The sequence below is a fragment of the Amblyomma mixtum genome, chromosome 3, assembly GCF_055824585.1.
Source record: "Amblyomma mixtum isolate Tamu chromosome 3, ASM5582458v1, whole genome shotgun sequence".
NCBI lineage: Eukaryota > Metazoa > Arthropoda > Arachnida > Ixodida > Ixodidae > Amblyomma > Amblyomma mixtum.
Window position 1 is genome coordinate 427540956 of NC_143014.1, and position 17667 is coordinate 427558622.

The 17667-nt window shown below is 45.7% G+C and overlaps 1 protein-coding gene across 1 annotated transcript in view; it reads right to left on the bottom strand.

Annotated features, from left to right (window-relative positions):
- LOC149358003 (uncharacterized) overlaps window positions 1-17667 on the bottom strand; it is a 38876-nt gene that overhangs the window by 9064 nt on the left and 12145 nt on the right. Inside the window, exons 2-7 of the mRNA XM_089576714.1 lie at window positions 14620-14827; window positions 14300-14406; window positions 11697-11899; window positions 9600-9771; window positions 2220-2391; window positions 103-203 (exon numbers count right to left, since the gene is read on the bottom strand). Coding sequence (XP_089432840.1) covers window positions 103-203; window positions 2220-2391; window positions 9600-9771; window positions 11697-11899; window positions 14300-14406; window positions 14620-14827 — 963 coding nt within the window. The remainder of the gene's footprint in view (window positions 1-102; window positions 204-2219; window positions 2392-9599; window positions 9772-11696; window positions 11900-14299; window positions 14407-14619; window positions 14828-17667) is intronic.

A 17667-nucleotide genomic window follows, 5' to 3' on the forward strand; every position in this document is an offset into this window, starting at 1 on the left:
TTATCAGTCGTCATTTCGTATAGTACATGTGGCTTTAGGTAGGAAAGCAATGTGTGAAGTCTATTCTTGATGTTTTATTTGTCCACAAAAAAAAACACTCACTTTCATTTCCACAAAAGGCCCCGGCTTTCCAACACTCTTGACGTCATTCATTTCTGGAGTCGAATATGCAACGCAAGCGCCCAGCTCTGTCATACCATACACTGAATGACGAGACAAAAATACCAAAGCACGTAAATATTACACCGGTCTTGGCGACAATTTTTTTTCGTATTCAGTCAATTCAAAAAGCATACAAAGCAACAACTCGCTTGCGACCTGACTTCATTGTCCTAGAATATGATTTTCAGAGCTGTTACATTCCGTTGCTCACCTTGCATTTCATTAGAATAACAATTTTTAAAACCACGAAAAAGACAATTAACGCAGAACACAGATGATGGTTTAGGTTTAGGTTTAGGCTTAGGTTTAGGTTTATTGGGGCTTAACGTTTCAAAGCAACACAGGTTATGAGAGACGCCGTAGTGAAGGGCTCCGGAAATTTCGACCACCTTGGGTTGAAATTTCCACAGCCCTTCACTATGGCGTCTCTCATAGCCTGAGACTCAGGAACAGACTCATTGATTATTCGTACTGCAATAATGCTAACTTGCGCAAAAAGGTGACTCGACTGCAAAGGTAACCAGGCAAGTTCCCAAACTGTTGCACCGTTTTATCCCCCCCCCTCACCCCTAAAGACAGAAAGCTGCTGAAAGTACTCTCTCTAAAGGACTACGTTTTTTTTCTTGGGAACTGTTCCACGAACTCCATGACCATCTTAATGCACCCTTGGGTAGTTTCAGGGAGCACATGTGCATAGATGCTGTATCTATGTGAAGCGCGACAATGTGCTAGAATGCATTGGTACTTTAAGCGTTTCTGAACAATTGACCAGCCGTCCATCAAGCGTATTTACTTTACCGCAAACTGCGTTGAACTCTGAGTTCAGTTGTAAACTAAGTTAAGTTGAACTAACTTGATGCTGACAGCTGGGCAGTCATATTTAGAGAATTAAGTAACTGACCTTAGCACAAATGCCAAGCGGACCTCACTTAAACAGACGCTCGCAGGAGAGCACGTGTGTCATGGGCAGATGCGGGCCACGTTGCTGTTGCTTGAGCCTTTTTTTAGGGATGATTTCTAGCTGAAGTCAATCACGTGAGAACAACGGTGGGTCTCACTGCGATGATGTGTTAGCTTTGTTACCTGTGTTTCTGACTCCTGAGGTGGATATGCTAGCAGTGCCTTTTGTACAAGATGGCTCCTCATAGATTCCGTTCCCTAGATGAGTGTTTATTTTTTGCCACACAAAGAAACAGCATAACCGTAATCATTCTGTAGGCATGAGAAACGCGTCCCCGCAGCCAACGTCCGCAGGCATAATGTGCAAGACACACGTTTGGCTATCGTGGTCGCAGTCACGGTTCCTTTATATCTAGGTCTTGAGTCAACCTTCTGCAATAGACCCTTCTCTCTGCCTCCCTCCCCTTAATCCGGAATATTTGCTAGAGACCTCTACTCAACACCACCGTTCCTATACGAGTGCGTGAAAAAAAGCGCTCTTGAAGGCGTCGCAATGAACAGCACTATCTCTTTGGCGATGTTCTAACCTGCTCGTCACTAAAGAGACGTGTCACGAGCCTGCCTCCGCTGCATCCCATGCCAAAAAAAATGTTGAGCACTCCTAACCGCGAAATACTTCAGAGATTTTGCAGCAAGAGCAACGCGCAGAGCTAAAAGCGTGATCGCTTGTTTCGTTTATAATAACTATTACGAAGCGAACTGTGGCTCCGTCGCGCAGAGATCCCTCTTGCGCCTGTGCACAAGCAGCTGTCTTTCAGCACTTTGCAAGCCAAGGCCGTTTTTCTGTGATGATAGCTTTCACACAGCGCTACATGCGGCACCATTCATTGCAGGTCGGAAGCTGACGGAGCAGCGTTTTCATAGGCCCAGAGCGTAAAACAAGGCGCCCCGGGTGCACTTGACGGGAACTGGGGGCACTGCGCTGAGATACGCGAGCAAAAGAAGGTGGTTGTGGACGGGTCGTGACGAGCGCGCATTCCGTTCCTGCCTTGGTAACATGTTATGGGGCTATGTTTCATAACACAGAAAAAATTTACAAAATCAAAAATTTCTTGGCTAAATAATAAATTGACAGTGACAAGGATGAGTTAACATACTTTGCGTGACGCCCTTCAAGCCGAGCTTCATTATGATTTTCTGCAGTGCAGTTGAGCTCACGGAGCTTCCACCTGTCATAAGCTTTTTGACGCTGGTTGTGTCCACATGGTTCAGTAGTGGATGTTCCTCAAATTTTGTGAAAAACGCAGGGTACAGGGTGAGCACTGTAGGCTGTGAACAGAGAAAAAGATGACGTTACTTCACAACGTGGCGGTTGATATAGTGCTAGAATCCCCATTTTCTGATTTTCTTTAGGCGATCTCAAGTTTGTGCGGCGAGCAGGCCGCGTTACTGGAAACAAAACCTTTGGTGTTCTGTGAATGTGACGAGGCAACTGCAAGCTTAGTTTCTCGCGTGGAGTGGCCCCAGCACTGTAAAAATAGTGCACGGTGCCATGTGCTTCAAATCGGCGCGCTTACCGGGTTTGGTTAACTAAATGACACCATGTATATGCTGCTTACATCCCTAGGTGCTGACCACTCCAACAGAGAGCCGAAAAATAGCCTGCGCATATACATCACACTTGTTTGCGCTGAAGTCTGCCTACCGTTCTGAACAAAATGCGCCATGAAGAGGCAAATCTGAACAGTCTACCCAGGAATCACTAATTATGCGCGTTCGCCAGCAACAAGCCACCAGAATTTTTTTATATCTAAACGAACACCTCCATCAGTTCAAATTATTTGATTAGCCGTGGATTAGCCGTGGAGCATGCACGCATCACAAGCCTAGAAAGCTGTAGGCTGCCGCAGACACCCTAAATTAACGCTACTTTTAAAATGCCTTATTCATTCCATACTGTGTTTTCCAGGCATTCAAAAAAATTGATTTCGCCAACAGTTAACCTCGCACAAACACACACACACACACACACACACACACACACACACACACACACACACACATATATATATATATATATATATATATATATATATATATATATATATATATATATATATATATATATATATATATGACTCCTGAAGAAGGTCGGTCTTCCGATCGAAACGTCGAGTTGAATAAATATGTTTCCTTTAACGAAGCGTATACTTCGCTATATATTCTTATAAGCAGTCTAGTACTTCACGCTTTCGCAACCTATATATATATATATATATATATATAGGTTCCCGACCATCAGCATGACTGGGATGTCAGTTTACATTTCGACACGGTCGCCTAAAACTCCTCGCGCCGCGATAACGCAGATACTCTCCCGTCTATCCGCTCCTTGCCCGCAACCCTTTGCTGCCCTTCGGCAGCTTACTGCGACTCCTCACGAATCTACAGGGTGTCCCAGCTAACTTGGGCCAAGGATTTGTAAAACACCTAAGTGTTCTCCAGAACTGAAATCGCGTCGATGTTTTTAGGGTTCATTTAATGTTATAGTACTATTTTTTTGCTCATCCTACTTGAATAATTTGTCGAGATAAGCTTTTTAAATATAGCTTGAAACGTTCAGGCATCAATAGGAAAGTTGTAAAACTTCACAAATCTTGTCCAACGCAGGCACTTCCAACGAGACACAGCTAGCGTGGCTGCTTTTATTCGGGAAAAATGAAAGCCCGCTGAGTTTAAAAAATGCCGCGTGATAGCCTGCACCGTGCGCCCGAATGCGCCGCGATTACAGCTCTCTCATCCGTGCTTTGTAAAAAACGTCACTCGCCTCGCGCCTTTCGTGCTGCTCACGACAGAGTAGTCTTCTGGCGGGCTAGTTGGTGCTTTTCGTTCATGGTTAAACTGCGCGAAGAAAACACGGACAGAGACAGAAACACACGTACACACTGAGCGCAGATAGAATAGAGCCCAGGGTAGGAGAAATATATTCAAGAATAGTCTTCTGGCGGGTTAGTTGGTGCTTTTCGTTTATGGTTAAACTGCGCGAAGAAAACACGGACAGAGACAGAAACACACGTACACACTGAGCGCAGATAGAATAGAGCCCAGGGTAGGAGAAATATATTCAAGAATAGTCTTCTGGCGGGCTAGTTGGTGCTTTTCGTTCATGGTTAAACTGCGCGAAGAAAACACGGACAGAGACAGAAACACACGTACACACTGAGCGCAGATAGAATAGAGCCCAGGGTAGGAGAAATATATTCAAGAATAGTCTTCTGGCGGGCTAGTTGGTGCTTTTCGTTCATGGTTAAAATGCGCGAAGAAAACACGGACAGAGACAGACACACGTACACACTGAGCGCAGATAGAATAGAGCCCAGGGTAGGAGAAATATATTCAAGAATAGTCTTCTGGCGGGCTAGTTGGTGCTTTTCGTTCATGGTTAAACTGCGCGAAGAAAACACGGACAGAGACAGAAACACACGTACACACTGAGCGCAGATAGAATAGAGCCCAGGGTAGGAGAAATATATTCAAGAATAGTCTTCTGGCGGGCTAGTTGGTGCTTTTCGTTCATGGTTAAACTGCGCGAAGAAAACACGGACAGAGACAGAAACGCACGTACACACTGAGCGCAGATAGAATAGAGCCCAGGGTAGTAGAAATATATTCAAGAATAGTCTTCTGGCGGGCTAGTTGGTGCTTTTCGTTCATGGTTAAAATGCGCAAAGGAAACATGGACAGAGACAGACACACGTACACACTGAGCGCAGATAGAATAGAGCCCAGGGTAGGAGAAATATATTCAAGAATAGTCTTCTGGCGGGCTAGTTGGTGCTTTTCGTTCATGTTTAAACTGCGCGAAGAAAACACGGACAGAGACAGAAACACACGTACACACTGAGCGCAGTTAGAATAAAGCCCAGGTTGAATCTGCGCTCAGTGTGTACGTGTGTTTCTGTCTCTGTCCGTGTTTTCTTCGCGCAGTTTAACCATCACGACAGAGCTCTGCGTTGTGCTTGGTTCCAAGATAAGCGCCAGTGGGTTCGGGCGGCAGTTGAAAGAAAGCGAGGCTTCCGTTTCTGCGGCGATAATTGCGCTGTCACGTTGGCAGAATGCATGTGGAGGAACAATGACAATCTCATGACTTAAAATTTGGGCCAAAGATCCCAACAAGCAACGACGCATATCACAAGCTTGGTAACGTCGTATGAATTGCGATGAAAAACGAGAGCCGCGCTTACTTTCAAGTGCCGCCCGAACCCATGGGCGCTTATATTGGAACCAAGCATAACGCGCAGCTCTGTCTTGGGCAGCGCGAAAGGCGCGAAGCTTGTAATCGCGGCGCATTTGAGAGCACGGAGCACGCGGTAACGTTGTATTTTTTAAACTCCGCGGGCGTTCGTTATTCCGGAATAAAAACGGCCAAGCTAAGTCTATCTCCTTGGAAGTGTCTGGGTTGGAAAATATTTGTAGAGCTTCGCAACTTTCCTATTGACGACAAAACGTTTCTATCTATATTTAAAAAGTTAATTTATTTATCTCGAATGATTATTTAAGTACGCCGACCAAAAATTGGGACTGTAACTTTATACAGACCCTAACAACCTCCATGCGATTTCAGTTCTGAAGAACGCTTAGGTTTTTTCAAAATCTTCGTCCAAGTTAGCTGGGACGCCCTGTATAAGTGACGCTTGTGTTGCCACTGCCCGCATTGACACCACCGGCCATTTTGCTCTGTACAGGCCCCACGCCTCTGAGACCGCTAAAACACCCCGTTACGGCCCTCGCCACCCTGACGCCCACTACCCTCTTCAGGCTCCCGGCCCAACGTGTGGGCCTGCCTGAGAATCTACCGACCCGTTACGTGAGTCCTTACCTCTCCTGGAGGCGAATGGCAAACTGCTGCCGCTGTGGCTCAGTGGTTATGGTGCTCGGCTGCTGACCCGAAAGACGCGGGTTCAATCCCGACCGCGGCGGCTGAATTTCTATGGAGGCAGAAATTCTGGAGGTTCGTGTACCGTGCGATGTCAGTGAACGTTAAAGAACTCCAGATTGTCGAAATTTACGGAGCCCTTCACTACGGCGTCTCTCAAAGCCCGAGTCGCTTTGGGACGTTAAACCAGATGAACCTATCAACCAACCAAATGGCCAACTTGACCTACAGAATCTACGGCCCCTGCACCACATGTCTCCTGGCGGGGGGCAGTTACGGTATTCAGTCACAAGATGACGAGGACATTTTTCTGCCGCGGTGCTATGGATGACGACGACATTGCGTCTGGTTCTGGTGTGAGCTGGTCTGTGTTCACGACTGTGGTCTGTCGCAGCGGCCGCTCAGATAAATCCCCGTAACAATAGTTTTGCAAGCCAGAGTTTAGTCGACCGCTAAAAACCCTACTTCAGCCTATTCCTCAGTTGCAAAATATACTCGCATTGTCTAAAAGTGAGCTCCGTGCTGCTTGAAATACTCAGTGCAGAGTAAGCCTCTCCCAGTTCCTAAATATTGCAGTATGGCTTTCATTTGAAAGTAATTTCAAAAGAGCAGCTGCGGGTTCTTGCAGTTTTGAAGGTAAAAAAGGTAAAAAACAGAATCTTCATATCAAGAATGTGTTTCACACCGTCACTGTAAACTGGAAAAGTACCGCGTAGATCACTGGCCCTTCTTGTTTGTCCTACGCACCTATGTCCACTCTAGAGCAAGCTCACCCAAGGTTTGCGCTAAGATATTGTTTAGCTGACTGAAGTTTGGCCGATATTAAGAAGAAATGGAACCGCTATTTGAGGCTAGGCCAGAGAAATAATCGGTACAAGAAGCGGTCACCAGCACATGCGCGCTGACCACACGCTACGCTGAAAGCCGGTCTCTTTAAAGTTAAGGCTTAGCAAAATTACATCTAGCAGCAAATTGACTCCCGTAGGGATGGTAATTATCTGGGCGATTCATAGGTAAGGCGATACAGCTACCAACTCTTCAGCAACTGAAATATGACGGCCAGATCAAGACATCGACAGCCACTCAATACCAAGCTCATTGAAACCGCTCATTCCAATGAGGTTGGGTATTGCAAGGCTGTACATGAACTGGCCTCCAGAGTGCCCCTTTTATTCTGAAAGTGTTCACGGGAGCATTTTATCCCCCTCATTAATTTTTCTTCTTCACGTAGAGTAGCGTTCGTGCCAGCTTCCTGCAGCTGGTCGCCTTGCGCGCCAAAACAATATTGTGGAGCCATCACAGCAAATCACTGCAGTTGCAGATATTTTAACAGGCTTCCGGAACCAATCTAGGGCCGGACAGATTGAAAATGTCGGTTGCTCGTGGCGCATTAAATTGGTGACCAGACAACGCACTTCTGAGATACAGAAAAGGCGAATTCGTATTTCATCGACAGCAGCCGCTGCATGTGATGGCTGGAGTATTGTTTTCGACTTTAAACCATGCTAAGCGAAAGCACGACACGTTGTGGATTTACCGTGAGCACTGCATGCACTGTCATCTCACTCAAGCAGCTTCACTAATTGCTTCACCTTTGACAGGCTTGCCGTCATCTGAGACGGTAAATTTAAGGAGCGCATCACTCTGTCAAAGCTTTATGTCGTGTGAGAGAGCGCTCCAAGCGTGACAAATGACATCGCATAAAGTGTTCCATTTTTAACAGTCATATTGAATATGATTTGAGCTGCAATCACCTTGTTAAAGGTGTCATTATTACCATCACCTGATGATTTAAAATGATGGCGGGGCAGGGACCTTTTCTGAGAAAGCTTCTATTACACTCGTTTGAAGCCATTCACGGGCAAACTAACCCAAGAAACGCCTTAAACTCGTCATTGCACAAGACTCACTGCCAAGTACACTTCAGTATTATTAAGCGAGAGAAAATTCTGTTATTTAAATATCAATGTTACTCAACTTTTATATGCAATATAATAATTGAATGCGGAATTTTTCCTCTCAAAAATACATTTGTGGGCTGTGAGGAGAGACGCAGTGTAAGGGTTTCTGATTAACTACGTCATCCTGGTTTATCTGCTTGAATAATCATGTAATATAAGCACAAGGGCGTTTTTAAATTTCGGCTTTATCAAAATGAGGCAACTATAGCCTGCACTGAAACAGGGACCTTAAGCTAACATCGTGTTGTGTAATCAGTAACAAGCCGAAATAAATGCTTCGTCACGTATGGTGGGTAAAAATAGCATGAAAGGTTAACGTTTAGAGTGCGTAAGCGTGCTACAGGCCCAAAGCTAAGAAACAAGTGCGCCTTACTGGCACCAGTCTCATGCGCTAAGTCGCCGCTGACGCAACTGGGTAGGTTTCGTTTATTTTTCATTCTTGTGAGGAAGTACTTTGGTGGAGCACAAAATAATAAACAATAATTTCTTATAAAAAAAACACTATGTGCTTTTCTTAGTTTAGATAATTATTAGTTTTCTGTATATGTATCATAGGTCTATCGAAACAAGCCACTCATTTAAAGCCATGTCTGCTGATCTCCAGCACTCTCAGACTAAAATTTTGAAAAATGGAAATTGGCAAGATAGTGTTATGGAAATATTGAGGGTAATTGCCCATTCTTTAGATATCTAGTAGAATCATTCTCTTCATGTGTTTTCATCGATCGCATAAAAGAGTTATGACTGCCATAGAAAACCAATGACGAACGCTTTTGACGATACCAAATACATTAATAGAAAAAAAACTCAACATTATCGTCGGGTGATCTGCGGATATATTAACTGTTGTAGTTAAATCTTACGATATATGAAAAAACTGCGTTCATCCAGGTTTCCCGCTAAATGCTTTTGCCCACAATTGTTGTGTATGCGAATAGCTTAACGATGTCTTAGGCACCGTAAGATGGTTCTCGCAAGCTGCCGTCTTCACGATTAGATAAACTTCCACGTAGCACTGGCGGTATTGAAAGACTTTCCACATCCTTCACTGTGGTCTATAGTGGCGCTGGTGAGCACGTCTCAACGTCAGGCAGTACGGAACACAAACACATTCGAAACTAGAACGATGAACAGCCGTCGATCGTCAGTTCATAGAGCATCGTACGCGACATACGGAGTTCTTGGGTTCGCATTCCACCGGCGGCATGTCGCTCTCCTTTCTTTTACTTTCTAATTGGTATCTTTCAGATAGAATGATCGCACAACTATTTTTTCATTTCTGAACGCCACAAATAAATAACAGTAATGAAAGCACACTTCCTTATACTTCCGTTGGTTACAGAGATTGTTGGCTTCCTTCAGGAAGTTTCTTTGCAAGACTTTAATGTTTGATGCTGAATGTGCACGTATTTATTTACTGACTTTTGTTAGTTTGTAGAGACCCCCTGCGCATTATAGACTCATAACTTGCGACTGGGATTGCTCTGTAAACCTGTCTTTTTTTTTCCCCCAACCCCACTTCGTTTATACATCGTGATATTCGTAAAAAGAGAGAAGGGAATGGGGCTAAAATCACGTTGGCGTTATAGGTTTCCAAATGAATTTTCAGTCATTAATTAGATGACACAATATTTATTTACCCTGTGCCTTTCGATGGCCACCAAAATCAAGCCGATGTCCCACGTATCCAGCAATACGAGCTTGCAGCCATGGGCGAGAGTGCTGAAGGCGAGCCAGAAGCCGGCGATGTGCATCACTGGTCCTGTGCAAAGGGCTATGTCGTCTTTGTCAAACACTGATGGGCCAAGAAGCCTGAAAGCAAGCGTTGCAGAAGCTTATTACCATACTTGGTTTGAGTTATGTGTTCACATCTATAAGCTCTTTTATGTTAGCACTTGAATATGCAACTATTTGTCACAACGTCTGTCAATTGCAATATCAATGTCCTCGGGAGAAAAATAAACACTGCCTTTCGCACTTGGTTATTCTTCCTTTATTTTATTTTCACGCGTTCGCTGTACAAACCTGACGACTTGCTAGATATAATTTCAGGCACAAGAGCCAGTCACGAGAAGCCCGCCTGTCAAGAAAGAAAGAGAACTGCTATCAAGGCGCACAAGCCAGACCAAAACGCTACCATGCGGATAAAATGGCGAGCTAGACAGCGCTCTCAGATGCTGAAGCTGAGAACTTGTCCTAGTTATTAGCTCGAGTATGGTTCCGCTGTCATGCCGTGAATATCACGGTACCAGTTTAGCTAATTGGACAGGTAAGAAGATGGCATGGCCAGGCTGATATAATTCAGACTTATAGCGGTATTAGAATATTTCATATTAGGAAATCTTTTAAAGTAGAAGAGGCTGGCAACAAGATAAAATACAAACAGTTTGTTAACAACTAGCTTGGCTGTACTCCACTAGCAAGGAAATTACTAGACATAACTGTTAATATATACCTTCAAAAACGCTGCTTTATATAATATCGGAATATTAAGAATACTTCGGAATAACAAAAGAAAAGGCACATTCACGATGAACGGAAAAATAACGACTATTTATTTTTACACGATACATAAAGCTATAAATGGTTGTTACTTAGCGCTTTCTCTTGTCTTGACGCTTTTCATGCAGTGTATGATCAAGCTTTCGTGAAACGAAGTCACTCCTTTGGCCGGCGTCACCCAGCCTGAACTCCTGAACTCGATCTATTCGCCCGGTGGAAGATTTATTCCAGAGTGCTGGTTTGACCAGGCTATACAGCTGTTACTTCTGTCGTAATGGTGGAGGCTCAGCTAAATTTCAATTAAAACGCATATCTTTGAAACCAATGCTTCCCTATGCAAAGTCTCAGTAAATGTTTAAGGCGTTATGAAGCGGACAGCTTGGGTCAAGAAATCAAAGCCCGAATTATCAGACCTGTAGACAGGAATGAGCCGCTTGCAACTGGCACTGTCCGGTGACCTTTTGAACCATGATAAACCAGTGTACGGTAGCGAAGGCACTGGTATATCAATGATCGCTCTAACAGGGCGGAATTCAGACCTCGAGTTGCTGGTTCCATTTGTGGCTTTCATTACCATTCCAATAAAAAAATAAAAATCCCCTATGCTCCTTGGTTTCGGTGACTGTTGGCTTCCGTTAAGTATGCCAATTTGTAGGGAGTTAGAGCACAGGGAGACCGTGCCTACATGCTGCGATCAGGAACGACGCGGATTCTTCAGAGTGGTATTATTCTAATAAACAAAGCAAAATATGGCCTGAACGTATATATTATTACTCTTTAACTTTATTTATACGGTTTTCAGAAGTTTACAGGTCGAGAAAATTAGCTTCCAAGCCGTTTTGAGGCTCTTTTGTCATCCATGAAAGTCCTAACCATCAGAGATGGGAGGACCACGGTTGCTCTCACCTTCAAGAGATTTGAAACTCGAGGGATGCAAAAATAGCCACACGTTGTGTCCCTGAAGCAAACACCACTGCTCTAAACTTTGGCAAAGGCTGTACACGAGGAGCAAAATTGTGGCCGTTTTGCGGAGTCTTTTTCACCGTCTCGTGCGCCGTACAAAACCTAGAGGCGTGAGGTTGGAACCGGGGCGGAACCCGCGGGTCCGTGGCATCCTCTCTAGGCCATCTTTGGAAAATGTGGAACCACCTTTTCTCTAACTCTATGACAATCATGCAGTGATTGTCATAGAGTTAGAAAAAAAAAAGGTGCATGTTCAGTGCTCCTACGCTTACCCATACATTACCACTTGTGCGATAACACAGCGGTGCGTGAGCTGCACGCCTTTAGGCAGTCCCGTGGTGCCACTTGAGTACATTATCGCCAACACCGAGTCTGGGCCCACATTCACATGAGGTTCAGGGTCGTCGAGAGGAGATTCCTTTAGTTGCGACAGAGTGGCTGCTCCTCCGGAAGCTCCGGTGATAGCGATGAAAACCTGGATAGAAAAAAAGATGTGCCCACCAAAGCTGTGGTAGATGCAGTGATACATAACAGTGCATATAAACCACAGGTGACGCACTTAACGTTTCCGTGTTTCACGTGTGTTGATAACAGACGTGATTCGGGCTTCATCTTAACTGAAGATATTCTTATTATGCGTCAAGAAACTGATTCCGCATCGACCTTACGCCATGAACTCGAGTGAAACCAAATGTCGGGACGTTTTTTTTTTCCACCCTTGTAATTACAACCATAATTTATTTTAAATGTCGAAGTTTTCTGCTGCGGCGAGCACAGAAAGGCAATTGCACGGAGCTGGAAACATTGCCCAAAAGTCCCTTTTATCTTACGCATATCACTAAGTGGTGGCGTATTTTTTAGCTTAAATTGGCTGTGCGCAGTACTGCACCCTCAAAAATAGATGCACAGTGGCTTTATGTCCATGCGGCCCCGCTCAGGGCTTCTTTTTTTGTTGACAGTGCGTTACACATACAAAAATACAAGCATCAATTTTAAATTTCCATTTTAGCTTCACAGTTACAATGAATTCAGTGTGTCAAATGTGAGTGAAGCGAACGCCTTGATTTTTCAAAGCGATTGGGGTTTTTGGGACACCTTCTGCCGCCTACTGCCCGTGGCTCTGTTCAGCGGTAAGGCGAAAGGTGGAAGCTGAGAGGAAAGGAGAATTTCTTGCGCCGGCACGCTCTCTCCCCTACGGTGTAGCAGTCAGAGGGGGAGAGAAAGCACGATAGATGTTCGGCGAGGAAAGCGAGGTTCTGCAACGTTTACCGAGATCACGTTTGTATTGTACTCACGCGCACCATTAAGCAGCGGGTAGGTGTATGGGTGCAGGAGGGCCGCACGACGTCTAACTTCAATTCTCTGGGACACACGAAGCTCCCACGGAGCGTCGTGCTCCAGGGCGTCAGCGTCAGAGCCGAGTGTTTGCTGCATGTCCGAGCTGTGTACAAAACATGTCACTCGAAGTAGTGAAAAATTCTAGACACTAGGTGCACTCGTGCACCTCAGCTATTGCTAAACCTAGAGCATCATGCGACATAGCGCAAACTTGTCTACTTTTTTGAGCCTTCTGCGCAGAAAGCGCATTGATAAAGAGAACTTGATGTTAGGCTAGCGCATTGCTACTTCTGTACTGGATATGCGTGTTCGAGGACTGCAGAGAAATTTGTCGGAAGGATCACATCTGGCTGTGGGCACTGCATGAGTGCAAGTTTCGTGGAAACGGCGCTGCCCCCAGTTCCTCGAACGAAGTTGTGAAAAATGCTTGCTTGCCTGAAGAAGTAGCACGGAGCCTATGACGCCAAAAAAATTAATATGAAAGAGACCGGGCTCCGCAGCAGTACACAGACTGCATATGTCGCTTTAAACCAGGATTTTTCCCTTTAACCTTTAAAGTGTTAAATTAAAGGAGTGCACTGGGATAATGTGATGTGCACACGAAATCGTAGGGGGATTCTTGAACGCGGTGCGTCGACACTGGCGCATCGCGCGCTCCAGCCGAGCGTTCCGCGTGTGTACGTGCCAATGGAGTGTGCGAGACGACGTCAAAGAAGAGCGCGGCGAACACGAGGAGCGGAGTGCTGACGTGTAGGAAAACCGAAGTGTGAAGGAAGACAGCGCAGCGGAGATCGGGTCATTCGAGCGTGGAGGTGGCAGTCGTCGGACGTTTGGTCCGTGCTGCCGAGGACCTCCCTTGTATCACCAACGGAAGCCTTCTGCGTCCCTTTCAAGGTTGGAGGTGGAAGCCGATGGATTGTGGGTCCATGCTACCGAGAGACTTCCTTGGATAGCCTGCATAAGCCTACGGCGTTTCGGGACGCCGTCGATGGGTCTTGGCTACGCTTTTCCAGCTGCTGCTGCCAAGTTCTTGGGGCGGCTTACTGGAGTCCATCGGCGTTTTCCTGAGTTCCTCTCCACTCCTTACCACCTGGCTTTCTTCCCCCGCTTCCTTCGACGCAACGCTAGCGACGCGTCGCAGTTCATCAACCCGCGTCCTTGCTGTCAGCAAGGCATTCCTGCTTCACCTGGGACGCTCCATGTCTCGTGAACACTTTCCTTTAATCTGTAGTGTTGTACGTGTGTTAGTGTGTTTTTCTTGGTGCTTTCGTTTCTTATTGGCTCTTTTCCTTTAAATTATAAACGCGGATTTGCTTTGTTTTGTTTGATCTGTTTGTTGTCTTGTTCGAACCTGCACACGATAACGTTCCCCTTCGGCAGGCGGGGACGCGTTAGTAATTCGCGACAGTTAGTCAGCTGAGAATTCCCAGCACCATTTGGAGCCGTTATCTCAAAATGCGATGCAAGATGCAAACAGGTGCATCAGCGGAGAAAAAGAAAAGAATTTTGGGTTATATAATCCAGCGCAAATAGTTACCTCAACTGAAGAAACTTCTCTGCAAGCCTGTTCAGTTTTGTTTATGTCGTCGCCATCGCAAAAAACAAACTTAGGTTGGACATCTTCAAACTGGTAACGAGATTCTCCTGAAAAAAAAAATAAATACCGAACGATGAAAAACCCGCGCAATAGTACTAAGATGACTCAATAGGCTCGTTCTTTCAAGGTTAGACCCATTTTTACACAATTGAAACACGAAATCTTAGGAGGATAAAAAGCTCCATTTGTAAATAAGACAGGTCGTTACGGTGGTTTAAAAGGTGACTGTGATAAAGTTTCACTGTATGGCCACCACTAACCTTCGGTGAGATTGGCCTTGATGAAAGCGACAATGCCTCCAGCAAAGAGAGTGCCGCATATGGCGACTAGGAGCTCGCTGCTGGTGGCGGCCTGGAACGCGACCACATCTCCCGGGCGCAGGCCGAGTCTCCGAAGCCCCGTCGCAACCCGGCGGCATGCATCAAGCAGTTCGCCGAAGGTGTACCGAGAGCCAGACTTGGCATCTACCTGTTGGAGGGCATATGACGGCAAAAGAAGATAGAGAGGAACCAGCACGACACATTGGAGTAGAAAAAATTACCAAGCTTTGTTTCCTCATCCGGGACTAAGTGAAACTATCCCACATTTCATCTCGAGAGAGCGAATCTTCCACTTCCAGCCTCCCACGGCTCGGCACACTTTAACAACATTGTCGTTGGCGTTGATGAGAGCTCGTGTATTTAAAGGGACGACGGAGCCGAGCCGTTTGCTGCGGAAGAAGTGTCATGTACACGCATCGAGCTGAAGTAAAGACCTATCAGAAACGCCTTAATCTGTGGCACCGAGTTCTTCGCCTCGCAGCTCGAAATTTAGCGGCCAAAATTCCAGGTAAATTTGCTTTCAGAGGTGGGTTTATAGGTAGGAAATACAAGAGACATGTCATTAAATACAAACGGGAGAGAATCTTGAACCACGAATTTAATTTTAAATTTACTCTTATGCTTAAATCTCAGCAGCATTTCAGGAATTTTCACCATCTTTGTTATGAGCAAAAGCGGCTCCAGTTGAGTGTCCTAGCTTAAAGGCGCACTAAAGAAGAATCTGAACTCGTCTTTTTACCGCGGGAACTCGCTCTACACGTTCCGAGCATTCTTAGAAACTTCGAGGAATTGTCCCGTGCGGCCGATTTTCCTATTTTAATTCAGATTAAACGTCCCGGCTCTCGCCTTTCCTTGAGCTCACCGCTTACGGTAGCAGTCAACCAACGTGTGGAGCGGCTTTCAGCGAGTCCTGTCCCTGCTTGCCGCTTTCCCATCGGCGGAGTGCTACGTAGCGATCGACAAAAGCAGAGTCCGCGAGTATTTTTACTTCCGTGGGCCTAATGTGCAAAGTTGTCTCTGACTGGATCTATTTGTCCATGGAAACCTAAAAAACAAAATACAAGCGAAAGCGAAGCCGCTATGTGACTGCCTGAAAGGCACTCCACGCATTGGTTGACTCCTCGTCATCGCCAAGTTCTAAAAAAGGCGGTATACGGAACGTTTCATCTAGTTTAAATTACGGAAATCGGCCGAACAGGACAAGAATTCAAGGTTTCTAAGAATGCTCGGAACGTGTAGATCGAGTTCCCGGGGTAAAAAGACGAGTTCAGATTCCTGTTTAGTCCACCTTTAACTGAGTTCCTTAGGGGCCGTCTTTGCCACAAGCACTTAGGCTTTATGCTTTATTTATCAGCTGTACAATTGAGGCCTGACAGATTCCCTAGAGACGAAAAGGTCTCGGAAAGTATGGAAAAGGGTTGTCCTAATCTTACAGAGATTTAGATCCTGCAAGGTGGCAGAAACCAATCACGCAGCAGTTATTGTTGGCAAAGATTGCACTTGTTAGAGGGCGTAACGCTAGTCACTCATGGTCGAGAATTTAAAAATCTTGTTGATCTGAGCAGCTTACTGAGGCTCAGTGTCATCTCTGGCTTGATTATCATCTGCATTTCTCTGTAGCTCCTTGTAAGCCGTCGCACGAGAGGCGCAGGACGTTGCAGCCGCGGTGAAAAAGTGAGCACCGCACCTCCGTGCAACAAAAGCACACCCGACTGGTTAGGAAGACCCGCTGGTATACTGGATGAAATACCGGCAAGCACACATTCACCACGGTACATTGATTTCCAGCACTGTTTCTTGACATAAGAAGCGGCCACCCGCTTTTCAAATGAGGGTATGAAGGTTGCACGAAAGATCTTTCTTCGGTTATAAGGCGTCGAATCGCTGTCGGCATTGGAAAGTATGTCGTGCCCGAGAACCCTAAGGTTTCTCCTTTGTTGGCCAAAAGGAAACATATCTAGTATGGCTTTGGCATAACGAAGATCACAGTTGGTGAGTGTACGCTTTTTGGAACGTGCAGGCTGCGATTGTAGGATACATGAGAAGTACTAAGAGTGCGAGCACTTACGGCGTCAGGTGAAATGCAGCTCCTACGGTCTCTATCTGGCATTCGAAGCTCCGTATTGTAAATAATATGATGGCCGCACGCCCGGCCTCAGTGACGCCTATCTTTTCGTTAATCACGATAATCAGTACGCAAGGGATTGAGCTGAGGCTTACCGTATATTGAAACCGGGGACTCATGCATGCGCCAACCGCCAGTGACAGTACGGCAGAGGGAGATAGCCTTACTTGAGCCTTTTTAATCTGGGCACGTTCGGCATCATTGATACGGCGCTCATACACGGCTATAAGTTTGTACATTTCTCAATGAAATTCAGTTGTTGTTGTTGCCTCAAAAACGATGGCACATACCCATGGTGGTGGACTGCAAATTCAGTTGCTAGTCCCGCGGTTGCCGATCGTCGTTCTTCTCCTGGTGTTGCGTATTTCGAGCCATTCTTTTTTTTTTGCTGCTTCTGCGAATTGCCAAATTGGCTATTGTGCCATTCTGTTTCGTCATGCAACGCCGACCATTTTTTTAAGAGTGCTGGCTATTACAGTAATGATCCGCCTCCATGCAGAGTTTGCCGTCGATCAAGTATCCGCGCACCATCTGAATGCTCCGTGCATGCAGCCCATGCCTCGAGCTTCGATTTAACTTCATCGTCGCAACAAGACGCTTTGAAACGCCTCCAAACGCCTCTCAAGAAAACTCGACATGACTACATAGCAAGGTATCCTGCGCACTTGCGCACTACTGACCGCCGTCGTATTGATAAAGCTACCAAAGGCAACGTGCCACACCAGTCGCTTTGTGAAGAGACCATGGAAACATACAACAGAAACAACAAAAGCACAACTGTCATACTATCATGTGGGCTGCAGCATGGTGTTAATGATTTCGAGAACCGGCTAATGCTCATAACCAGTAGTACCCTTTTGTTT